The sequence below is a fragment of the Meleagris gallopavo genome, chromosome 6 (assembly GCF_000146605.3).
Source record: "Meleagris gallopavo isolate NT-WF06-2002-E0010 breed Aviagen turkey brand Nicholas breeding stock chromosome 6, Turkey_5.1, whole genome shotgun sequence".
Lineage (NCBI taxonomy): Eukaryota > Metazoa > Chordata > Aves > Galliformes > Phasianidae > Meleagris > Meleagris gallopavo.
Genome location: NC_015016.2, coordinates 3,863,459 through 3,890,173, shown reverse-complemented (window position 1 = coordinate 3,890,173; position 26,715 = coordinate 3,863,459). Strand labels below are relative to the sequence as shown.

The window sequence follows — 26,715 nt, the reverse complement described above, 5'->3', positions numbered from 1 at the left end:
AGACGGAGTTGAATAGCGCTGAACCATGGCTTTGTTTAACCCAGGTTTTTATTACAAAAATAGAAGCAAATTGTCTGCAAATACAGAGGAAATACAGAAGGAAAAAAAAATCAAAGGGAATGAGGTGACTCAGCTGGAGGATCCTACACAGCAAAACTGTGCTGGTGTGTGGTTTTAAAAGGAAGGACAGTTGCAAAAATGTAGTTATTCTGCTTTCTGAAAAGGAACTTAGTGTAGAACAGTAAATAACATTGGATCATACATAATATTTCTGTGAGTATCCACGACTCCTTCTAGTTCTTTCACCTCCTACACAGTCAGCTTCTGCCTAGCAATAGTTAAGAACAAAGTCTCATCCTAGAGTGGACATCTAAATAGTGCAGATAAATCCCTTTCTGTTTCTCTCCTTTGATTTTATTTACATAACCACCTGATTTACACAATCTGGGTCACCCAGCTCAGGTGTGCTACAGACACCTGAATTCAGGGGATATACAGGCCCCTGCAGCCTGCAAAGCACCTGCAAGCACTGGGATCATAGATAACATAAATACTTCAAAATAGATATAGCTCCCATATATTTTATGGTCTTACTTGATACTGGGAACATCTGCAGGTGAGATTAAGAATTCATGTACACTCACCTTACAGCAATCAGACTTGAATATTAGGTTGGACATTAGGAACAAATTCTTCTCAGAAAGAGTGGTTGGGCAGTGACACAGGCTGCCCAGAGACGTGTTGGGGTTCCCATCCCTGGAGGTGTTCCAGAACAGTGGAGATGTGACACTGAGGCATGTGGTCAGTGGGCATGGTGGGGTGGGTTGGGGTTGGACTGGAGGATCTCAGTGGTCTTTTCCAACCTTCATGATTCTATGAGTTCTCCAGGAGCCAGAGCTCAACTGCTGTGCTCCAGTGCCATGCTCTGTTACTCATTGCTCATAAAGCCCCAGTTGGAAAAGCGGTCACCTCACCAGGGCAGATTTGCCCTGTAGTGTACATTGCCTCTTCCAGATCATCTCCATCTCCAATTTGTTGATATGCAGTGGGGTTATTAGCAAGACGTAATGTGAGTCAGAAAAAGAACAACTCTTTTTTGCTGTTACTTCATCCTAGAGAGAAAATCCCTAAATAAGGGACACAACCAGGCTTTGGGGCTGAGCACAGCCACCATCTCCCTGCCTCACAGCTTGCAGAAATAGGGCAGAGCTGTGCAGAAATTTCTGAAGCAAGAACATCTTGCACAAAAACAAACCACCACCAACAACAAATGCAACAAAAGAAAAAACAAGCTTAAAAGGATACAAAGCTTTCAGGAAACAGCATTCTTCCACTATGGTCTGTTTTCCAGTGGATGATTTAATTCCTTGCCTTTCATGTACTAGTTTAGCATGCTATGATCATGGTCTGTTATCAGTCCTTGTATTTAGGGATAATGAATTTACCGCCAGTGCAACAGAAATGCAGGATTAAAGGAGTTAAAATGTTGAAAGAAACCTTGAAAATCAAACAGATCTACCAGGGAAGAGAAAAAAGTCACAAACACACACGAAAAAAGATCAAAATGGAGACGGTTCTTAATTCTGTGCAGCTATCCATTATGCTCATCCAGCAAGCACGTGGGTTCTGCAGACGGGCTGGCCCAGTTTCTGCAAGGTAATAGCACACAGACCCTTCTTTCAGCTTGTGCCATTGTGGCATCAGAGCACTTTGCCCATTAATGGTAGGATGTTAGTTTGGTGGGCAGAGAGCCACAGGGGCTATGCTGGGGATGGCGTGCAGGGCACGAGCTGAATCCAGCAGCCAAAAGCACGAAGGGAAGGAGGAGTGGAGGGTGCCGCTCTCATCTACTTCGTGTTTCTGTAACAAGCTCTATAGTGGCTTCCAGGATGCAGAAGCAGCTGGGCTCCAACTGATTGCTGAGCAAACCCTTTCTTCTCCCACAAAACCACTCTCAGCAGCAAGTGGGCTGACCCTCTCTCCATGCTGTGCTTAGCAAACAGACCAGAGAAGAGCTGCAAAGATGCCAAGTCCATGGCAGGGGTTGGGACTGGGTGGGCTTTAAGGTCCCTTCCAACCCAACCATTCTATGACTCTTTGATTTGCTGAGGAAGTATCAGAGTGCTACTTCCAGCACCAGTTCACTGTCCTCTGCCAGACATCTCCACCCAGTGAGTCCAAGAAAATTGTCTTCTTGATGTGGCTGTGAGTCTTATTGCAAGCCCCCAGCTCCTGTAGTTATCATGCCAGCAGATTAGGCTATGGGCAGGACCAGCAGTGATGATGGTGCAAAACTCACAGTAGAAGCTGTTTTCTGCCAGTTTGGGTCCCATTGCAGGCCTTGGAGCTTTTGGAGGCTGCTGGATGTGCTCTAATTCAGGGTGATAGAAAACCTAAGCCTATGTCTTCAAAACAGATGGTGATGTTCTTGGGCACCTGAGCACAGTTTTCTCAACACTCATGTTTATACCTGAAACTCTTCACTTGAGCAGATCTGGGGCCAGGGATGAATCATAGAATCATAGAATGGCTTGGGTTGGAAGGGACCTCAAAGATTATAAAGCTCCAACCTCTTGCCACTGGCAGGGCCACCAACCTCCCCATTTAATACTAGACGAGGCTGCTCAGGGCCCCATCCAACCTGGCCATGGACACCTCCAGAGAGAATGGAATTCAGCTGAGTGGATTCAGCAAGTCAGGTTGGTGCCCTCAGGGCTGGAGAACTGCCCATGGCTTCTTTGAATTATACATCCAGATGTAGTGAGGTTGCTTTTTTTTTAATTGCTTTTTTTTTTCCTTTTAATTATTGCTATTAAAATAATGGTACTGTAAAAAAGGAGTTCAACATGTTTTGATGGCTGCATGCTTTATATTCCATATGTTCTCTGATTTTGAGTGTGTGCTTGTCGATGCCACTTGGACAGCAACAAAGCAAGGTCTCCTGACATCGTTATTCAGATGAGGTGATCCCACAGCTATTTCAAAGCGTGAGGTAGAGAATCAGAAGTGGATGTATGTGTGCATCTGATGTAGGTTGCTGGTGGGATTTTGCATGGATCCAAAGCTTTGCCTCAGTTTCCTCATACCTAAAATTAGGCTGAAATGCTGAACTTCATTATTTCTGGCACTTACAGGGTGCCAAAGATGGAGAAATTAAATCTCCGGAGATGTTCTTTTGGAGGAAGTGACTGAATTGTTGTAGCGCATGGGTTCAACTCTGAACCCAACAGCTAGGGCATCATGTCATCCTCTTTGCCCTGGCCTCTGCTTCATAGCGTTTGCAAGTTTTGCCAGTTTAAATGGTTATATATGTACATATACATATATATCTTTTGAAGGAGAGAGTGTTTTACTCCCTTTTTCTTTCCTGATAGCTACTGTGATTGCAACCAACCATGGGAATACAACAGGCTTGATCTTATGCACTGCCTAGTTTTGCTGTTGCACTCTTAGGAACATGCATGTTGCTATGTCCATCAGAAGCACTTGTTTCCCATATTCATCCATCCATTTTAATTCAAGTACTTAGGAAATCTCAGGATCCCTTTATTTAAGGCAGACATGGATGAGTACATGGCTCCAGATGGGTGTTGGCTGTGGGCAATTCAGTTTGATAACATGGCCCCATATGGCAGTACCTGGCTGCACCACTCTGCACCTGGATGGGATGAGAGGTGGCCAAGTTGCTGATGGGATGTAAATATTATAGAATCACAGAATCATTAAGGTTGGAAAAGACCACTAAGATCACCTAGTCCAACCATCAACCCATCACCACCGTGCCCACTGACCATGTCCTCATGGAGCCTGTTTGCTCAGTGAACAGAGAAGGGATTTGTGGAAATGTGTGATGCTGAATGTCCTGTTGCTCACCTAGTTTTCACTCTGGTCCTTTTCCTCTCCTCAATCCCTGTTAGTGGGGACACCAGGCTCCCTGCAGCCTGAGATTCTTGAGGAAGTTCTCACGGGAACCATCACGTCCTCAAAAGACAAGTAAACATCCCAGGGTACTTATGTCCAAGCAGATGTTTGCTCTGGTGCCAAAGACCCTCTCATTCCCACCACATTATAACATGCTGAGCACCAATTGGCTCTATGCGTCCCATCAAAGCACGAGATACACACTCTCATGGAAGTGCTCTCCATCTCAGTCTGTCTCCATCTCTCCTCCAGGCAGGCTGGAGTCAAGGAGATACTGAGATGATACACACAGATAGTCAGTGAGTCACTGTAAAGTTCAAAAAGTTCTTAAATTCCTCAAAAAAACCACATTAGAAATGTACACGGACATAAAAATTGTAGCAAGTGTCTCAATACAAGATTTCCTGTCCCACTGTGCAACACTGGAATAGTTCTTTCTATCAGAGCCTGGATCTCTGTCCATTAACATGACTGTGATCTCATTCTTCCAGCTTCAGCCTGGCCATGATGGCAAAATCAGAGCTTGTGAGGATCCTATTCACGTGGTAACTGAGACTGCTGAGTGAATAAGCACTCACAGATGTGGTTTTCTGCATAAAATCTGTGCAGTGGAGAATGAGGCAATGATTTTAAGCAGTTTTGTATTATGATTTCTTTTAATGAGTTCAAGGAAAAAAGGATGAAGGTTATTTTGCTACCCGGATGGGATAGGATTTGGCATTGTCCAATCCCCAGATAAATCCATTTTCCCTCAAAGTGCTTTAATTATTCCATGGTCCTGATCCAAGCCCCTAACATGACAATTAGCAGCAGACACTGGACAAACTGTCTGTGAACCATCTGTTTGAAAGGGTCCTTTGAGGAATCTATCACATCATGTCCCTACGATGGGCAGATCCTGGTGGTACCCAAGGAAGTCTTTGCTTCTAGCATTGTGCATCCATAAGTGGGACACTAAGGGTGGTGTTTGGATCACAGATGAAAATAACCATATTTAGGGCATAAATGTGCAGATACCTTAGAGCACTTCACATAGTACCTATGTGTGGATCGCTGGCTGGAGCCCCAGGTCTCTACATGGGGGTCTGAACTCCCAGCTGGTTGGTGGAGGGATGGTCAACATGGTCAGCATAGCCTGGAGGGCTCTTCATCAACCATTTTCTTTTGGTTATCACTTTTCCATCTCTTGCCTGGCAGTTTTACCTGTTGCATTGTGGATAGTAGTAGTGTGGTTCTCTCGGTGATAGCTGATGAAACGAAAACCACAAACAGAAAACAGGTTCACTTTGTTTGCCTTTGTTCTTTACTTACTTACTTTATTGAGAAGATAATACAAACTCTATCAGCCCTGATTTTCCCCAGAAGTTGGAACACCCACACTGGCCATGGTGAATGGTGCAAGATCCAGAGATGTCCAGGAAGGCTACTGACATTGACTCACTTCTTTGTGTATGTCAAAGGTCCCAGCAATACAACTGGCAAACCTCCCACACCACTTCCTCTTACTGGCAAAATCTTTACAGCATCATGCCAGACTAATAAAAAGGAAATAAATTAATTCATCTGGTGATTATTTTCTCCTCACTGAAGAGCTCTGCTTTACCTCTGCCCCTCAGCAGGCCCAATAGAAGCGGTTTTGCTTTTCTAGCTGGCTTAGCCACACTCTTCCTGAGGAGCATAGTTTCCCAGCCCTGCACTGAAGGGTGCACCTACCCACCGTAAGGCCCAGAACCATTGCCATAACAAGGGTGACCTCAGATACCCCTAAAAAACCCCAAAATTGTTTTCTCTGGTATATCTGCCTTTTCTGCCCAGAAATGATCCTTCACCAGGCCAGAGGTAGTTGAGGAAAAACTTATCTACAGTTGATGATGACATGAAAGTTACTCTGTGCTTTTGGAATTTGGCAGCAGTACTCAGTGCTGGCCTTGAGTCACCACAGCAAAGTGATGTCCAAGCAGTTGGGAAAGGCAAAGCTCAAACATTATTTGTCCTGTTCACTTTGAAACATATCTGCCTCCATGTCCCTGCCTGGAGGCAGTTGCTCCAGAATAGTCAGTTCAGACAAAGAACAGTTTGGGTCTGAAGTGTCACAGCAAGTAGTTTCCCAAAGTTACGCTGATGTCTTTCAGTGCCTTCAAGAAGATGCCATGTGCAAGACACCCTGGGAGGAAGTCTGTGCTTTAGGAATGGGTAAGGGACTTCTCTACCTGCACAAAACCAGAGGCAGAGATACTACCTCACTGTGGAACATTTTTCTATTCCCTTGGACTCTACATATTACAGCAAACAACAAACCCTGATAAGTGTTTTCAATCTGTCAGCGCTCATGTGGCCAGGTACAAAGGCTGCAAAGATGTCTTGGGGAGTGGCTCATGGGATTGTGGGCTCACTCTGCTTTTCCACTTCATCAAGGACTTTCCAGACACAAAAAACACTCTGCTGAGGGAATCATAGAATTATCTGACTTGGAAGGGATCTTTAAAGGTCATCTAGTCCAACTCCCCTGCAATGAACAGGGACACCTACAGCTAGGTCAGAATGCTCAAAGCCTCCAACAAAATCATTAGCAGTGAGCAATAAAAACTCTTGAACTGTCCATACTTTTGAGTAGCTGCACAGTTCCCATTATATCAGGGAAAGGTAGGGAAAGCATCCCAACAGGAAAATATTTTCCAGTTTTCTAGCCCATAAAGTCTGAAGATCTGTTCAGCAGTTCCTGCTACTTGGTTTGAACTCCCCAAATACTGCCCTGAAAAGTCAACGTCCTATACCATAAGCTTTACAGTGATGGGCAGAGAAGCAGGCAGATGAGAAGCAGCTTTCTCTCAGAAGCACTGTGATATAATAGAAATAAATCCCTCCCAGCAATTCTGGCCACACATTGCCCACACAAAACATTGTTGGCCTCCAGCGTTTTGGCAGGTTTAGAGGCACAAGCATCCCATTACTAAGGATGCCAGGGGCTCATACCTTCACGTCTAAGTGCTCTGAAGAGTTGTATTCTCCAGCCTCATCCCATAGCTGTAAGCAAAGGATATGCTGAGAGTTGACTCAGAAAGCAGCAGGATGGGACCAGTTTCTATCAGTGCTTTGCTCCCTCAAACCTCACCCACCCCACAAACATCAGTTTGTTTCCATCCCCATTTCTCAAAGATTTTTCCTTCAGCAATGAGTACCAGATCCTCTCAGCTCTCCTCTTCATTCATCACAGGGTCCAGTGCTTTCTGCTCAGCGGGTTGAGACCCATCCCCAGGCCTTGTGTTCTCCCCACATTTCATGTAGGAGCCAGCTCCTTCCCGCGCATGGATTTTCTGGTGCCTCCTCAGATACTTCTTCAGCCGGTAGCGCTTCCCACAGACCCCACACTTGTAGGCCCCACCTCGGGAGTGGAGCAGCTGATGTTTAATGAGGTGACGCTTCTGGGGGAAGCATTTCCCACACTTGGTGCACTTGCAAGGCCCCATGCGGACGTGGATCGTTTGATGCCGGAAGAGATTGGCCTTCTGGTTGAAGGTCTTCTCACACTCAGGGCACTGGTAGGGCTCCTCCTTGGTGTGAATCCTCTGATGCCGAACCAGGTTGGAGCGCTGGGTGAAGCTCTTCCCGCACTCGGTACATTTGAAAGGCTCGCTCATGTGGGCTCGCTGGTGCCGGACCAGTTTGCGGTTCATGCGGAAGCTCTCCCCGCACTCGCTGCACTTGTACGGCCCCTCGCTCGTGTGGATCTTCTGGTGTCTGGTCAGGTTTGATTTCTGATTGAAACTCTTGCCACACTCGGAACAGGGGAATATCCGTTCACCTTTGGAAGCTCGTTCTGTTGAGAGATCTTTCTTGGATGTGGATTTCTCCTGGTTCTTTGGCGTCCCCTCTTTGGTGGGTTGACTGCATTTCTTCTGCTTCCTCCTTGGGCTCTGTGTCTTCTGGTGGTCATCCTTCACACCAGCTTTCTCTTCAATCTGGATCCTTTGGGTGGCACTCAGGTTTGGCTTCTGACTACAGTGGATCTCACTGTCAGTGCTTTTCTGTGGTTCTTCCTTCACGTGGAGCACCCTGTTACCAGCTACGAGACCTTTTTGGTCATGTTGCCCATCAGAATCCCTTTTCTTTTTAACCTGTCTTCCCTGTAAAACCATCAGTGAGAGTTCTGGATCAAAGAGTTTTCCACAGTCCAGGTTTTCTTGTGGTTCTTCCTTGATGTGAAGTTTCTGGCAGGCAGTGATGTTTTCTGTGTCGTAGGTGGGTGGTCCTGCTTCCTCTTTCGTTTGGATTTTCCAACGAGGGCTTTTTGGATCACATGGGATTTTAGGTCCTTCGTTAAACACACACTCCAACACATTTTCTTCTGACTTAAAGGCAGTTTCCTCTTTAATCTGTATGACCTGCAGAGACGCATCTTCGATGTGTCCCTTGAGTGGCTTTTCCTTAGCATGGTTTCTCTGATGGACGTTGAAATACCGCTTGGTGCTCAAGCTCTTCCCACACTCAGTGCAAATGAAAGGCCCTCCACGAAGGTGGATCTTCTGGTGGGCCAACAGCGTGGCACTCTGCCCAAAGCATCTGCTGCACTCGGGGCACTGGAAGGGCTTCTCTCGCTTATGGATCTCCTTGTGAGCCGTGAGCATTCCCTTCTTCACAAAGCTCTTCCCACACTCGCTGCAGGAGAACGGCCTCTTCTCCTTGTGCGTCCGCATGTGAATGTTGAAGTAGATCTTTGTGCTCAGCCTCTTGCCGCAGTGGGCACAGAAGTAGGGCCCACCCTTGGTGTGTGTCTTCGTGTGGGCCGCCAGACATATCTCCAGGCGGAAGGAACGCCCGCACTCCCCGCAGCAGAAGGGCCTCTCTCCGGTGTGGATGCTCTGGTGGGTCCTCAGGTGACCTCGGGTGGTGAAACGCCGGCCACACTCCCCGCAAGCAAAGAGCTCCTCCGCCGTGTGGATGCGTTGGTGTCTCTTCAGGTTGCCCTTCTTGCTGAAGGACTTGCCGCACTCCTGGCACGGGTGTGCCTTCACCACGGCCTTCATGGCAACAGTGCTCTGAGTGATGGGGCTGCCAAAAGGCCACGATGTTATGGGGACGGACTGTCAGGGAGGATACAAAAGCCATCAGGACATACACATTGAGATGTACTTTGATAGACGTGCTTTATTCCCCACAGGGGAAAGGCCAACGGTCTTCCTCATTTCTCAGCCTCCTTTGACTCAGCTGCAGAAGCAATGTTTGTAACTTCATCTCCTGTCCAATCTGATCTCCTGCAGGAGCTTCTTTGCATTCCTGGAGATTGCCAGACTGAAAAAATAAAGGAAAAATTAAGGCATTATTTTTTCTCCACCAGCTTTGTTCAGTACGTAAACACAATGGGCCACACTTCAGCTGCTCCAGGGGAGACTGAACTCAGGACATTTGAAGCCAAAGGATTCCAACAAAGAGATCAGGAAGAAGCTGATTTCCCCTGGCAATGCAAGGATTCATGCACTCATTGCTAGAATGATGCTGAGATTTCAGCTCTATTGCTGCACCAGAATACTTCTTCATCCTTTTACCAAGATTTAGAAATAAATACATTAATAACGTAATGCAGTTTGCATTATTGCAATGCAATTGTTGCAATTTCTCATCCAAACCCCTAAGAAAACCAAACTTGGCACTGCTTGCAAAACAAACTTTGCTGCTTTGTGCTGGCAGAACCTCCATTCACAGGGGAAATGGAGTCAGTGTACATCTGGAGAAGTGGGATGCAGAAAGCTGAAGTGACTTTGTCCCCTTCAGAGAAGAGTCAGTATGATGCAGGATCTGGATCCTATGTGTTGCCATTAGACAAAAGGAAGGGCCAACAGATGTGAGCAGCATCTCCTCTCAAGACTGAATTCCAGCTGGGAAAAGATCAAGAAAGACTGAGGGGAGGAACATTGTTGCTGGAGGTGACTGCCAACAAAGCCATACGGCTAGCCAAGCTTATACTGGAGGTGCTGCTGCCAAACCTACCAGTTATAGGGTGCCTGCCAGCAGGGACATGGATTGCCAGTGAGATCTCCCCCGGAGCTCTGGGAGGCTGTGACTGGGAAGAAGAGTCCCTGGGGAGATGGCCACCAAGGCACAGGGGATGCAGGGATGTGCCATGGATCAGGAGATTCAATGGGAGATTGGGCATATGGACATCCCAACACAATGGTGGTGAGGAGATTGTAGCTGCTTGCTCCTCAAAGGAAAGGCTCAGAGTGGTAAATGAAGAGGGACAGCTATTTCAGAGGGCAGTTATAATGAGAAAAGTTATTTCAAATTTAGTCCCTTTCGGCAAATCCATCTGGATCTCCACTAATGTCTGGAGATCTGCCTCTGAAGCACAATGATGCTCCTGTCCAGGCGGAACTTGCCAGATTGGGACAGAAGCACTGATGGAAAAAGTAAGATATATTTTAAAAGCAACCACCTACAAGCTTTTCTAGGGTGAAGAGAGACAAAACATACACAGCTGGAGCAGGACACGGGTCCAGAGCTTGCCAATGGGGGGTGGAAGCTCCCAGGGGGCTGGACCCCTCCTGAGTGGAGGGCTGATATCTGACCCTACAACAGATTTTAATCCAGCAGACAAAGCCTCAGCATTGGCCAGGCTGCTAAGAGGGCTCAGAAAAGTTCCAAAGCATACTGTTACCCAGAAAGGCCATTTCCCCCTCTGGGCAGGCAGCAGTCACCCCCTGACCACCAATTGTTAGGAAATCTGCAGCAGCACTTTGCTGGGTTTTGTTACCCCAGGATTTTGGCAAAAAGCAACACATCCTGATTGGTGTTAAAGAAAAAATCCCTGCCTGCTTTCTTCTTTCTCTTTATTTCCAAGCATCCAGATCCTACCAATCCAAAACCCACCTTTCCTTCCAGCTCAGCAACCAAGGACAGCATCCCAGCGAGAGCCAATTTGCCTTTTCCTCAGCCTACCCGGACACATGGAGATGGGCTGTCAGAAAAGCACCTTACCTGGATGAGCTGTCAGTCTGGGGCTGGCATCATCGCTCTCCTGGGGACAACCGGGGCACAGTGTGCTGCTGCCTTCTCGCATCTGCAGCCCGGCCAACCGAAAGGAATTCTGCAGGCAGCACAGCGAGAGCTGCCGGAGGAAGGGTGAACTGAACAAAGGCAGAGAGCAAAGGGCCGAGGGGATGGGATGCCAACGGGTGGGATTCCCACGCGTGAGTCCCGCTGCTGGCTGCAGCACTGGGGGGGAAGGAGGATAGCTAAGGGCTGGAGCTCCGCGCTGCCTGCTGGGGATTGTAGTTCTTGCCCTTTTGCGGTCAGGATGCGGCTGCTTTGGAATGAAAGCGTTTGCTTTGTATGAGGGAGGATGTATTTATCCAGTGGTTCTCTGTCCGCAGCAGCTCGCAGCCCCCAGAATGGAAGCAGAAAGGCTCATGCCTTGCAAGCAGCAAAGCAGCCCTTGTGTTGCTCAGTGAAGGCACAAAGATCGTGCAGGTGGTGCAAGGTGGGCGCTGAGGCAGTGCAGTGACAGAGAAATCACTGCAATGTCACCAGATAGGTTCCTGCGAGCAATATATTCCTAACTTCTAGATACAAGTTTGCAATAATGGTGGTGATGGGTCAACAGTTGGAATAGATGATCTTAAAGGTGTTTTCCAACCTTAACAATTCTATGATTCTATGATTCTATAATATTTAACGTGATAACAAATCAATATTTTGGTGGGTTGTTTGGAATCTCCCTGAAACTTAGGAGTGATCTAACAAAACAACTAAACGAAATAAAATAATATCAAAAAAGGAATCTGCTTCAGGACATTTTGTAATGCAACACTGAGTTGCAAGAAATATTTTTAATTATAGCAATAATTATTAAAAAGTAATGATGTTCTTAGATCTGCATATTTTAAATGGATAGATATCAACAGTAGTTGGGAACTAGCAATTGCTTCTCCTGTCCTGATATTTGGACTAGGACCTAAATGATTCTATGATTTAGCAGAGTGATGAGCACCACTTGGTTGAGGCTGAGGCTCAGCAAGACCTCAGAGAAATCACTCAGACCCTCCTGGATCTTCCTGGTAGAGAGGTTTTGAGACTCAGCAGGAAGCTCTGTGTTAAGGGTGGCACAAGGCTGCAAACATCCTCTTCTCCTGCTCTTTGATTTAGGGAAACTGAGGCAGGAGAGGGTGGGATGCCTGCTCAGCTCACATGAGAAAGTTTTGTGTTGCAAGGCCCCTGGAGTTCAGAAGCTGTCTATACCTCATATGTGCCTTGGTTAAAGTCTGCTCATGTCTTTTCTACCCCACCGCAAACCACCATCATCAAGTTTGCCTTACTCAAGTCTTCTGTTTTGATGCATGAGGTCGTACCACAGCAGGTCCTAAGCAAGACAGACCGTGACGGAAAGCCACAGGTGTGTTGCAGCAAGATCCCTCACATGCAGGACTGCTTTGGCAACATTCCCCTTTTCCCATCCTTCCCATTACCATAATGCATTCACCCTAACCTCACCTTGCACTGGGATATTCTTTGGATGGTGCCAGTCATCAGCTCCACCAACAACCTCATCCTGGCGTGCCCTAGCTTTTGTGCTATCAAAAATGGACTCAGAGACTCTTATATTCATTCCTAAAAGGGCTTCATGGCTGAAGTCACTGGGGCATGTTTAGGGTCCAAAAAGGCCTCTTCCTACTCCCAGTTTTGGAAGTGGTGACCTCTTAGTCTGAATGAAATCTCTGCTACTCCACAGTGACCCATTTTGGAGGGGAAGCTGCACTGCTGATCGCAGTGACTGCCTCTGTAACATGCCACTAGATGCCAGTGGAAGCTTTTCCCAGCCTGCTCCTGCCGAGGGGAATCTCACACTTCTGACAATTTGATTTGTTCCATTGTATTTTCCAAAAGCTAACTCTTCACTTTTGATTTAATAAGGCCTTCTTGCATTTGGGAATTTGGGTAGTACATGTAAATATTATCGTGTGTGCTTTGTGCATCTTCTCCCTCTCTCTTTTTCACTCTCTGTATCTCTCTCTGTTTATTAAATGTATATAGATATAGCTACTATTTAGATAGGAACTCCTTCTCAGTGTCTCCACAAGAATTTCACCCTCATGCTCCTTCCCTCATCCCCCTTCTTATCAAACACCCAACTCCCCACATTCTTCACCTGCCAACTCTTCTAGTCCATCATGGCCAATGACCTAACATGGACAGTGGAAACACAGAATCATAGAGTCATTAAGGTTGGAAAAGACCACTAAGATCATCAAATCAGTTGACCCATCACCACCATGCCCCATAACCCATATTCCTCAGTGTCACATCAACCCTTTATACATACAGGTGTTGGCAGGATGTGTCCAAGCCCTGTCCTGTGCTGGGAGATGTTCCCAATAACCAGCTTGTGTACTTTGACATTTAGCAGGAAGACGGATGAATGAAACTGGATGGATGGATGGATAACTGGTAGATGCTGTAATACCAGAATGCTATCTGCTGCTGGAAACAAGATGTTAGGCTTGGTGGAGGAAAGGTCCAACCCAGTCTGGCAATTCATGTGTTGTTTTTTCAGATAAATCCAACTCTGCGTTTGACCAACCAGCTGTATCCAATGAGGCTGCACACGAGAAGTGAGAACTAAATATAAGCTGAGCTGTCACATGCTCCAGTGGCTGATTAATTATACAGTGAAATAAAAATGGAATTTGGCAAAGTAAAGGAGAAGGGGAAGAAAAATGAAATCTTCGCCCTGCTTTACAATGGAAATATTGCTGCAGGTTTTATTAAAGATGCCACAGTTAATCACATCAAGAGGCTGAAAGGAATGAGGTTGCTGTGCTGGGTACACACAAAGCAGGAGAGCTGGACAATGCAGCGAGGGGAGATAAGGGAGGCAGGAACCCAAACTATTATTTGTTCAGACCGTGATTGTTCCTGAGATTAGCAAACACGTTAGGTGCTAGCTGAGGCTCAGTGCACCATAGATTGTTGTTATTAATTTAGGAAACAGTTCTCATTGTAAGGCAAATGTGACAAAGGAGAATAAAAATTTTCCCCCACCCTACCTTCTCTAATTGCTTTTGAGCATCTGATTAACAAGAAAAGCTTTTTTGTTTTCAGCAGCTTCATTCAGGTGCTCTTACAGCTTCATTGTGCAGCCCAAGCTCACCTCTTCCCATCCTGATACCATGAGAATCATGACAGAGTCCATGGCTGATTCCGTATCTGCCATGCTCAGATGAATAAGGGCCTGAAATGAAAAAGTGACTTGGGCACAGTAAGTGCCAGCACTGATTTCAACCCATCCAGGTCACCATTACCTGTCCATGTCTGTCTTGTGGGTACAAGCATGTCTGGGGCTGGAAGTGGGCTCTTGGTGTCTTGGTCTGGCTGCCTGGAGTTTCTCAGCATGATGGCACCAGCGTGGAAAGTGGTGGACTTCTTATATGTAGGCATGGTGGGAGGGATCCAACCATCTGATCCTCCAGATGTCCAACACGAGGAGCAAGGAGCTGGGGCTTTACAAGGACTTTGGGATCTGGCCACCCTTAATCCCTCGAATCACATTCCCTTCACTCTGGCTACAGGGTCCCTTTCTCAAAACAACATGTCCACCATCTTCTTTCAGTAGTTGTTTGGTGTCATCTCTCTGAGCCTTCTGTTCTTCAGGCTCACTCCTCCTCACTTGAAGAAGGGCAGTCAGGATTTCCATATACAGTCTACAAAACTAGATAGTCTACAAGACAAGGGTAATAGAAACATTTTTAGGGAGTGGAAATACTCAAGTTCAAAGTGTTTTTAACTGCAGAGCTGGTGAAGCAAGCTTGAGTATCATTTTTTCTGACTTCCTCAAATGCCTAGAGAATAGCAAACAAATATGCCTATTCTAAGCAATGTGAAGTGTCAGTGGAATTGAAGTTTTTTGCATTGTTCTCCAAAGACTCATTTGTGGATGCTACATCCTGGAGGCATTCAAGGCCAGTTCGAATGGATGGAGCCCTGGGCAGCCTCATCTGGTGGTTGGCAATCCTGACCACAGCAGAGGGGATGGAACTAGATGATCTTTAAGGTCCTTTCCAACTCAAGCCATTCTATGATATTATTCATGTTTAAAGTGTGGTCCAAACTAGCACAGTCAAAAAACCCTCTGGATTCAAGCCATGCTGTCTTAAAAACCAGTCTTAAAAACCTAGGAAGAAATGAGGTCTTTATGAACATACAGTAGGATGCAGAGGGAGGCCAATGTGCAAAGAAAATGTTTGGGAGCCCTTCTGCTCAAGGACATTTAGGACTTCCACACCTGGGGTATTTTAGAGGTGTGCAGATGTGGCACTAAGGAATGGGACATGGTAGGTCAGGCCGTTGGTTGGACTTGTTGATCCTGAAGGTCTTTTCCAACCTAATTGATTCTCTGACTCTAATGTACATATGCTCCTAGAGATTCAGGCACCATGGGCATCGTTTGCTCTTCTGAGTCCCTAGAGCTTTAGGCCCTATGGTGAGAGACCCATCAACAAAACTTCTTGACGTTTAATTATGGATACTTATCATCTGCCCAGGTTTCATGATAAAATGCCTACACAGTCACAGTGCAGCATCTTCCAGTCTGAGCTTACAGAGTCACAATGATTTGTTGGGAGCTGACTCAAGGGAGAAAAGATTTTTGACATTTCGTGATTTATTGTCTTGCTTTCTTAATCTTCTTTTGGTGGTGGAGAAAATGAGTGACATTGATTTCTTGTACTTTACATGCCTTCCAAGGAAAGGATGCATTAAAGGTCAGAAAACAAAGCTGGAAACACACACTCTCATGTGTTGGGTTTTTTTTTTTCCCTGTTTTCTTTGAAATATCCTTTATTTGAAGCAAAACCTTGAGCAAGCACTGGTTCTCAAAATTGACAAAATAATGACATCCAACCGTGATTCTTTGCGAGCACATAATGGATGTGAAAACAATATGAGTAGCATTGCTCTTTGGACATGTGATTTTTTTCTCAGTGCAATTAATTTGAAGCTCCTAGTCTTAGCTCATTTGCTGGCATTGTTTTATGGTAAAAGACCTGCTTCTCTGAGACAGTAAATATAAGGATATTTCTTCCCCCTCACTTCAAACAATGTTCTATAGCAGTGTTTCATCTGAGCACATGCTTGCTGTTTGGCTGTATCTTGTATCACTGATTGATGTGAGATGAGAATTCAGAGCAAGATTTGTTTTTATAATCATAGAATCATAGTATTGTTTGAGTTGGAAGGGATCCTTAAAGGCCGTCTGCTCCAACCCCACTGCAATGAACAGGGACACCTACAGCTCCATCAGGTGCTCAGAGCCCCGTTCAGCCTGATTTGTCTCCAAGGATGGGGATGTCTCCATGGATGGAGAAATGCAGATTTACTTTGTATGTGTATAAGACCCTGGACTGTCCTTGTTGTTAACCAACTCTCACCATGAAAACTTATCATATGGAAGCATATCCAAAAGTGAAGCTCTGATTAATAGCCTGTCTTCTAGAAAGACACCCAGTCTTGATTGGGGTTCAACAGACAGTTCATTCCTTACCTAAAGGAATTTGGCAGAGTCACAGAATGGCTGAGGTTGGAAGGGAGCTCAGGAGTTATCTCATACTTGAGCAAACCTGCCAGACTGTGTTCAGAAAGCTTTGAATATCCCCAATTTCCAGGACTATAAGTAAAATAAAAAGAAGTTTTTGTTGTATTCAAGAGTTGTCTCAGCTTTAAAAACACCTGAGAATGGATGCTCTTAAGCCACGGTGAGAAGGCATGCTTTTAGGCCATGCTGTTCTGACCTCCACAGAGGACTTCTATATCTCCTTAACCAATACTAATTGTGCATTAATAAGTCCCAATTAGTGTTAATCCAAGCACTCTGTGGACTGGGCTGAGTTAGCAACTTGTGCCACAGAACTGAAAAATGTGAGGACTCTCAACACAAGCACAATGAATTTGATAGAAGTAAATCTCCTGTTGATTCTCAAGAGCTCCTTTGGTACAGGGGGAGGCTGTCTGTCCCCTCCCTGACAGTGTGGGGGACCTGCTGTGATTACATAAATGTGGGCCATGTCCATGGAGACATTAGGAAACTGGTGGATGGCTCCCTGTTGAAAGGAGCAGATGGTGCTTATTTGCAGGATAAGAACCACAAAAGGCACCTTTGAAGCATTAGAGCTTTGTTGTTCTGCTATTGAAGTCGATGAGAACTTTAATACTGTCTTCAGCTGGAGTGGAACTGGGCTCTTGTCACTGATCTTGAAGCACATACTTAAGCAGAATATATTCTCTGATCTTCCAGTCCCTCAAATCTACTGCAGGGATGCTCCTAACAGGGGAATAGGAACTGAACTCTGTTGAATTCTTCCAATGGAAGAATATTATTTGGACCTTCTTACATTCAGGGACACTCAAGAGACCTCTCTGCTCACTGATGGAGTTACAAAGAGAATTTTTTCCTGGGGAAATCATTGAATGAACCATGTGAAGGCATTGGATTTAGAAACAACCCAACAAGCTGTTGTTTTGTGTAACTCGTAGACTTCCACCTATCAGGAATGAAGGTAGTTGTTATGAATTAGAATTTCTCTGCACATTTGTGGCAGTGGAGAGGTGTCAGCTGCTCCTTAGAAATGCTTGTTGAAAATACAAAGCCCAAATTAAACCTCTTCTGCCTGAACTGTGCCTCATGTCCCATTGACTAAATTGACTTTACTGGCTTCAGATCTGAAGGTGACTGGCTCAGGTGGAGATAGATACTTCCCAGATGCTTGCACTTGACTAAATATTCCTCCCTCCATCTTCTTCAGCATTTGTGCACCTGATATTTGGTACAGAAGGTCCACATCTCTGCTAATTTGTTTTCAACTTATATTTAACTATGTTTGTAGCAACTGCCTTCTGTTTCTTAATTTAATCCACAGTAATTGCAGGACTGTGGGAGGAGTGCATGATCTTGCCAGCTCTGCTCTTCCTGCATTGTCTTGGACTGCATTCATGTACAAACACAGTGCAACAAAAGCCACGTCCAATGGTAATGAATGCTTTTGTGAGCTGTCAGGGGGAGAAAAAGGGAAATTAGTAGGATGAAAATTCATGGGATGCACAATGCTAGCCTTCTCAGAGGAGCTATTCCAGTTATTGGTGATGACCAAGAAAAGCAAAGTTTTGACCCATTCTCTTTGTGGTCTGCAAAGAGAGGCTGTGTTAAGACTGGCTGCTAAGCTTTGAGAGTTCGTGACCCAAGCTTCAAAAAGGTGATGATTACCACTGACATGCTCAACATAAAATTTGTCATTAGGAATAATTGCTTCACAATTAGCATCAGATAGCCCATACACTTGTATTTCCTGTAACACTAAGTAGGGTAATGCCTTGTAAGACAACTGATAACTGGTCCTGGAGAAAGCTGGCTCCATAAAATGTGGCACAGCTGGGTTACCTGGAACAGATTAATGCAGCATGTTGCTCTACCCTGGTGAGCAAAGCCTGGGCAGCCCGAGCTGATGGCACATCCTCCCCGAGGTCATACCTAAGAACTACAGAGATTCCCCTGGAAATCTCCAAGAAAATTTCTAATTGCTGGTGACATCAATTCTGTGGAGAGGATGACTCTTAAGGAAAAACATGCCAATCTCCTGTCGCCTCCCTTTGTAAAGCTTGGGCAGTGAGAGAGTAAAGGCCCATTTATGGAAATATTTGCCCATAGTAACTTCAAAAGAGAAGAGAGGGGAGCTCCTGGAAGATTGAAGTTGTGCCCTTGCACTGGCTTTAGGATATTGTCTATCAGTTATCAGGTCTCCTGCCAGTGTCCTGCTTCAGGGATCTCTAGGACCCCCTGGAGCCACCTTTGGAGCCAACTGCTTCAGCAGTGCCAACTCTTCTAAACTGATGCCAAGAAGGTCGTGGTGCTGTGGTTTCCTTCTCAGGAGGGCGCTGCCGTTCTCTGCCACAGGGGCAGAGAGCATTTCTTTACCTGAAGCTTTGTCTGTCTATCAGAAGGGAAAAAGAGCCAAGAAACAGGTGAAAACCTGGCTATTGGTCTAGTAGAGAACTGCTGTACTGATCCAGAGCCATACACCAGGATACATTTGGATGTCACTGGTCAAGGGCAAATCTAACATCTACAATCCCTGGAGATGGGAACATCATAGCCAGCAATATGTTCCATGCTGCAAGGAAGAAGGTATCATCAAGATGTTTTTCCATGCTCACCAGTGATTTGAGAAGACTGATGTGTTAGCTCCCAGTGATGCATTAGCTCCCATCTCTGGAGTTACTCAAGGCCAGGTTGGATGGATCCCTGGGCAGCCTGATCTGGTGCCTGATTTTGTGACTGGCAACCATGACAGGAGGGTTGGAACTGGATCATCTTTGAGGTCCCTTCCAACCCAAGACATTCTATGATTATCAGTGGATGAGCACATGTTAAGACCAAGTCCTCACAAAGTATTTCATGGCAAACACAACGAGGTGCTCCAGATTCAGCAGCTGAGGTTTCTGAATTATGCGCTGATGCTCTTCACTCCTTATTCATCAATGCAGGAAGGGATATTGTCTGATCTGTGTGGACAGCACAGTGTAGGCACCAGGAACCCATTATTTTCTTTGTCACTCACTGGAGATTAGCATTAATCGATGGTCATTAACTGAGAAATGCTTCTAATCAGACAGGATTTTATCAAGTTATATACCCATCGTTTCTAGAAATTGAAGGCATCCTGTCTGACTTGCAATTGGAATTGAACAAAACAGAGGAAGACATAGCCATCAACCTCTCCCCCCAAACACCCAGGAATACATTATTAGCCACTCCTTTTCTGAGCCATCCATTGGCCTGTACAGCCTCAGTCTCAAGGGATTAAGACTGGAAGACATTATGTAGCATGGAGTTTTGCTAGGCATCTGTTTCTTACAAGAAACAATTAGAATCCGGAAAAAAAAAAAAAAAGACTTATGAAGTGTAATTAGAACTATCTGTTTAAAGGGAAAGTTAAGATAATTCATGTAGTTTGGTCATGTAATGCAAAACATTAACCAACTTGTTTTAGGGACAGTCCCCATGCTTTGCCTTACAAGAGCATTTACATTTCAAGGAATGGATCACGGAAGATATTTCAGTGTGACTTAGGTGCTTAATTTAGTAGAATTGGGCAGGGTTTCAGGCACGCTTTGCCTGTGAGCCCCTGATGAGTGGTGATATATCATGGATCTATGGGGATCCGAATGGATTCATGTCTCTGGAAGACTCTGCTGGCAGTGACCTCTCTGCTGAATGGAGAAGGATCTGAGTGTGTGCCAAGCTCACTCAGTTGGGCCAACTGGCATATGGGGATGGTGACACTTCAGGTATATGCCTAAATGATAATAGTGGTCTTTTCCAACCTTAATGATTCTACGATTCGATAATTCTAAATGGGATATCAGGATAAGAATGAAACCTTTACCTAGAACACATATAAATCCCTTTGTAAGTGACTCCCTCCAAATGTTTCTAAGGCACAATTAATCTGGGCTGAAAGCAGACCTCAAGAAAAAGACACATGCTCCACAAATGCCCTCTTATCTCAGTGGTACTGTGAAGGGAAGGGCAGACATGCCATGTAATGCTCAGGCACTACAGAGCCCAAAGTTAGGTGAGACAACTTCTTATTGGTGATGAAAAAACCTTTTTCTGTGCTGCCGGACTGCTCTCCTACACCAGAGGAACCAGCAACTGGGTTCACCAAAACCTTTAAAAGTGATGGCTCACCACTATGTGAGAAATGATTGGGTTTGCAGTTGTTTGGGGGGAATGCAAAATGCAAAGCATTTGATTTTGACAGGGGGCTGTTTTGTGGGCTTTCTTTCCTTGCTCTGTACTTTTTATTCTTACATTAATCTGTGACAATAATAACAGCCTAACAGAGGGAGGGAAAAAAAAATTGTTAGCATAAAACCAGAAAAAGCTTCTTTGGAAAACAGTGGTGCATCGTTTGACATATTTTTGCATACAAATGAGATTCATTGCTATAGAATTAACCTACATGTGAGATCTGTGGTTTTAGGCAAAGTAAGGCTTTAATAAAAAACAGATATTAAAAAGCGATGATGAGGGCATGAACTGGAATTGCTTGGGGAGGGTTTCTGCATTATCCCTTAAGGAATTTGGGAGCTTAGATGGCGTGCTAAACTTTCTGGCATGTTTTTATTACTCGTAGTACTACAACATTTAGTTTCGGGAGACCTCAGCAAGAGAGAGTTGGTCTTGTCACAGCAAGAACAGCTCAGCGTGGAAAGGAGGGAAGCAAATCAACAGAGAAGGGCTCACCAGTGAGCTGCAAGAGCCAGGAGGGGACCTCCAGCCCCTGCCTGGGGGGCTCTTTTCCCCATTACACTGCCACTTTACAGCAGGGAGTTTGCATTGCTTGAAGTCAGTGAATGCCAAGACACTTTCCAAATCCATACATTTTGGATCAGTGAAGTGCTTTTTAAAAGGAACTTCAGCAGATGCTCACACGCTCACAGGTTCATAGAGTTGCAGGAGAGGTGACAAAGCATGGTACAGTCATGGGCTGCATGCATTTTCAGCCCAGTTCAGTCATCTCCCAAACACTCGAGATAACATCATTCATTTCTAAAGCATCTTTTGAACCAGGCCCCTTTTTCCATTAACTTCACTTTGTGCAGGCATTTGACTCTTGTTTGAGGCATCTTGTCCACTGATAAGCACTGGGTACATACACACTTCTGCAGTGACATGGGCAAAATGTTCCCAAGCACGTCATTTTATCTGAGGAAATGGCACCCGCGTGCTTCTTTTTTTCCCTCTCCTCCTCCATCCGCCCAGCATCCTGCCTTTGAAATCACACTCTGTCTTCCCAGCTCCCCTGGGCTTCCAGGCAGCAAGCTATGTCAGAAGAGGAAAGCTTAATTGCTTTGACCTTGACAAAAGTATATATGCATAGGAAGAAATGGAGAAAGAAGGAGGCAAGCTCTTCAATCATTAATTTTAACAGTAGTTAAAATGAACCAGTTATCATGATTACATTTAATGAGAGTTGGGTTTTTTTTTTGTTTTTGTTTTTGTTTTACAAAATAATTTCACTCAATGAAAGCCTAAAAGAATGTTTTTAAAGATGGCATAGCAGAGAATGATTATTTTCCTTCCCAAACAGTAAGACTTCCTGTGTAAAATTCTTACTGGTTTAAGAGGTCTGTTGTTCTACATCGCTGTAAGCATCATTTTATGATTAAATGCTTTGTGTTTAGAAGATACAGCTTAACTGAAAAATATATCTGTATCAGGTTCCTAACTTCAGTCTCTCCTGAGAGAAAAATCTTCCACATCTCTATGAAAGGGATGGATGTGTTAGTTTCAGTTCCTACTGCACCAGAGTAAGGCTCCCTAGGGAAGAGATTTCAAACTCTCTTTTCTGCATTCAGGACCAAATCAAAATGCTTTACTCAATGGCTCCATTTGCAGAAAGGATTTCTCTTCTACAGACCTTGAACTAAGGAATCCAAGAAGGGCTGCATCATCCTGGCACACAGCCTCTGTTAGGTGCCAGGTCAAGCACTGTGCCTGGCTGGTTGACCTCATTTCTCCAATGAAGTGACCAGGGATCGCTTGCAGTTGATGCTTCCGTTTATGTTTAATGACAAAGCTCAAACTCATTGCTGGAATCAAAGCAAACATTCTACTGTGCAGCTCGGATTCTAAGACTTTTTCTAAATAATGTCCTTAACCAGAGCAGAGCCTTCTTATTTTGATGCAGCCTGTCCGCAGGCATGGGGTTGACAGAATATTTTTGTTTTTGTTGGGACCCAGCCCAGCTTGGCTCTGCATACCCAGATATTTGCTTTCTCAAGCACTATTTCTGTCTCCTGAAGTAGTCAGGAAAAAAAATACACAGTTTGAATAGAGGTGTTCAAGGCCAGGCTGGATGGGGCTTTGAGAAACCTGGTCTAATGGGAGATATTGGAACTTGTTGATCACACAGGTCCCTTCCAAATCAAACCATTCTATGATTCTATGATTGATGATTTGGCATTTCTGGAAATAGAGAGAGATGCACTGCTTTCCTGTGTCACTCACAAATAGCTATGCCAAATTGACCACTGCTTGCTGCAAACTCCATGGAGCTGTAACATGAAGATTTCCAGGATATTTTTTCCTGATTTCCTTCCTCTGATATATTTCTTGCTGGTGTTGTTTCTATTTATAAGATTCACAGGAGGTATGACTGAAAATTATCCTAAAGTTCTTCACCATTTCTACAGGGAATATTTCTATTGCAATAATTCAGTCTTTACTAGCACACTCTCAAAGGTTTGCTTCAATCTGTTATTATCTTAACAATGTCTTTCCACACAAGTTTAATTGTGACAGCAGGAGAGCAATCGCAGAGCTGACATGTCTTGTCTTCCTATCAAACCTGGGAAATTTTGGTCATAGAATCATAGAACTGTTTTATTTAGAAGGGACCTTTAAAGGTCATCTGGTCCTACTGCCCTGCAATGAACAGGGACAGCCACAGCTGGATTGGGTTGCTCCTGAATAGTGACAGCGTTAGCTTCATACCTGCTTTTGGCATGGACACACTGCAAAAAGCATTTCAGAGAGCAAGAGACTCATCATTAATACTACACGACTCAGAGAAGTCCATGACACAAAGCTGGAAAGTGATATTGCTGACAAGGGGCTCACCTTCTCTGCCAGTGCCAATTGTGGTACCCATGGGTGCTCATGTCAGAGCTGTGCTGACATTTGGGTGTACTGAGTACATGTGATAAAATTTTCAACGTACATAATGTTATATATTCAGACTATCTGTATGCACATGTAGTAATATGAAAACTAGAGAGTCAAACCTTCACTGGCCAACCCATATAAACTAATGACAGTGAACACTTCATCACACCCCTAGTCTTGGATGATATATCCTACAGTCACATACAGGATCTGCTGGCCTCTCTGAATCACCTGCCCTTTGACACCAGGGATCAATGCCTTATGCTGATGTGAAAGCAGCCTGGGTGAGGTGCATCCCTGACCTCTCCCTTCTCCTTCAGAGCACGTCCTCCCAATACAGAGAGGTGTGCACCAGCTGAACTCCCCTATGTAACAGTTGCTTTCCTCTGTGATGCTTAGCACAGCACAGGTTTACACCAGCATCCTTTGAAGGTCCAGTATGAATACACAAAACCATGATACCCTTTGCAATCCTCTTCAGTCCTGCTGTTATCATAGAATCACAGAATCATTTGAGTTGGAGGCGATATTCAAAGGTCATCTAGTCCAACTCCCAGTGCCATGTACATTCTTCTCACATGCTTTTGCATCACAGATAAACACAGAGTAAGTGGCAGATGGGACACTCCATAGATGGAATAGTTTCATGCACAGTCACACTCTGAAAAATCATCATGAAAACTAATAAGCGCATTAGGTTGTATTGGACTCACTCAAATTGAGTCACTCAAAACAATAAGCTTGTGAGAGGAAGTACAACTGCATTTTTAATGCTAATACTTCTAATTACCATACAGAAATGAGTTCCCTTCTCTGGAGTATAAGCCCTGTCACTCCCTCTATCTGACTGAGATGATGACTGGTGGATGGAATTAGGAATGAAAGGCCTGACCCAGGTAGCTGATAAGCCTGTTTTAGTCTAATTGCAGATTAAGTGATTAATTGAAGAATTGCATTAGGGATTAAATGTTACCCTTGGTCTTCTGCTTGCCTGCCAAGGAGATGTCACTGGACCTTGTATGGGCAGGTAAACACAGATTCCTTCTTCTCTGGGGCCTCTTGGGAGAGGAAATCTGATGTAATTTGGAAGACGGAGGAACAGCCCTGAAAACTTCATAGCTCCAGAGGAGGAAAGGGAAAGACAAGCTGGGTCTGATTAAGCAAGCTGAAGTCCCATAAGAAGCTCAGGTACAGAATTCATAGAATCCTTGAGGTTGGAAAAGACCACTAAGATCATCTAGTCCAACCTCCAACTCATCCCCACCATGCCCACTCAAAGAATCACAGAATCGTTAGAATTAGGAAAAACCTTGAGATCATGAAGTCCACCCACAGAGCTGTACGGACACTACTTAAAGACTCTATAGAAACACATTTTCTTTGTCTTTTCTCCTTCACTGGTTTCAACACTAACTGAACATCCTCTAAGGTAGCTGCTCAATCTAAGAGCTTCTGGGAGACTTTCCAGCGACACAAAGTTCAGTCTAAAAATGTTGGTCTGTTTTTGACTGAGCTATTTCACCCAGCGTGCAGTGAACCTCCGCCAGCATAAAGAAGGCTCTTCTTTTCAGTCCTTAGGTGCTAGGAGTGGTGAGTTTCCCAGCCCTGTGCTGGCTCAGAGATAAGAAGCCGAGGGCATCAAACTCTACATGGGATTGATGAGGCCAACAGGAATGCCAGGTTCCCTCATCATTTGCAGACACCAAATGCAATCCACCACCCCGAATTTTGTTTGTTCACTGGTCTAAGTTCCTTTTTGCTTCCTTATGAGTCACTGCTAACCCCAGATAAAAATAAACATGAAATATTTTGCCTTCTCCCTCTCCCTCCAGCAAATCACACTCATAAACATACGTACACCCCACCCTGGCAAGCATCCTGCATTTCTTATGAACTTAGGAAAACAAGGAAACCCTGTTTTTCTGCCAGATTTAGCCACTGATTATGTTCCGCATGACTTCTCAAAATCACTTTATTTTGAAGGCCAAATAGCAGGCTGCAGAAAGAAACAGCCTGTGTGCCCAACAGCTTGTCTGCTTTCTTGAGATGCACCAATTAGATTAACAAAAGGTATTGTTTTACTCACCACCCTTCTCTTGCTAAGGATTTTAAACACAACAGTCCTTCTGTGCTAAAAGAGGTTCAGGGAACCCTCTGCATCATCTTAAGGCCAGGTGAGGGTTTGTGAGAGAACCTTAATGCTGTCCAGGCAATGTGACTTACATTACTTAGCACAGCACAAGCTTAAAAGATTTGCTGATGAGGAAAATCTGTTTCTTTATATCCTTACTGACTGTAGAGCACCAGTGATTCCTGGCTTTGTGCTGAGGGAGAAGAGAAAGCACAGAGTGAGCAGATGCATGGCTCGGCTTTGAGTGATTTTGCTTAGGAACATCTTAGTCGATTGATCCTGAGAATCAGCTCTGAACCTGCTGCTGGATCAGGTTTGTGTAATGCAAGGGATATAGGAGAAGAAAAGCAGAGGCAAGTGGGAGCAGAAGCAGGTGGGATACTACTTGGTTTATTCCCTGTCATGGTGAGTACTGGTGAGTACTTTGCACAGATAGGGTTTGCTCCTGGGCAGTCTGATCTAGTGGATGGCAACCCTGCCCTTGCTAAGGGGGTGATCTTTGAGGTCCATTCCAACACAAGCCATTCTATAAAAACAAATAAAACATGTGGGTTACTCTGTCACCAGAGCAACTCCAAGTCACTTCTACAGAACATTTCAGTACTGCCTGTGGAGTCAGCGTGGATCTCACACTCCTTCAGCCAAGCTCTGACAGTGTAAGGATGTGCCCTCTAGGTCTTGCAAAAATGTGACACCAGAGAACATCTTGGATAAGAACCAGTTTTGTCAAGGCGTCAGAAATGTGCTGGCATCCTTGGAGCTAAGTCATATGTTCTTCCTTCCCTCCTTGTCTTCTCCAGGGTCGGTCGGCTTCCTTGCATGATACAGACAACTCAAAGAAATCGTAAGGTCGGATATGGACTTTTCATCAGCTTCCCTTCCTTTCCCTAATGCCATTGCTCTGCTCAAGGCACTCTACATGAAAAAGTCATGGAATCACAGAATCACTAAT

The 26,715-nt window shown here is 44.9% G+C and overlaps 1 protein-coding gene across 1 annotated transcript; it reads right to left on the bottom strand.

Moving 5' to 3' along the window:
* Positions 1–3,784: 3,784 nt before the first annotated feature.
* LOC100540850 (zinc finger protein 208-like) lies at positions 3,785–11,455 on the bottom strand. Its single transcript, XM_031553837.1, has 2 exons — positions 10,894–11,455; positions 3,785–9,210 (listed from the first exon to the last, which is right to left on the bottom strand). Exon 2 carries the CDS (start codon positions 8,943–8,945, stop codon positions 7,110–7,112), a length of 1,836 nt encoding a protein of 611 aa, XP_031409697.1. The 5' UTR covers positions 8,946–9,210; positions 10,894–11,455; the 3' UTR covers positions 3,785–7,109.
* Positions 11,456–26,715: the final 15,260 nt, after the last annotated feature.

Excerpts from the sequence above, each read along its gene's own strand:
- LOC100540850 (XM_031553837.1), bottom strand. The coding sequence starts at position 8,945 with ATGAAGGCCGTGGTGAAGGCACACCCGTGCCAGGAGTGCGGCAAGTCC.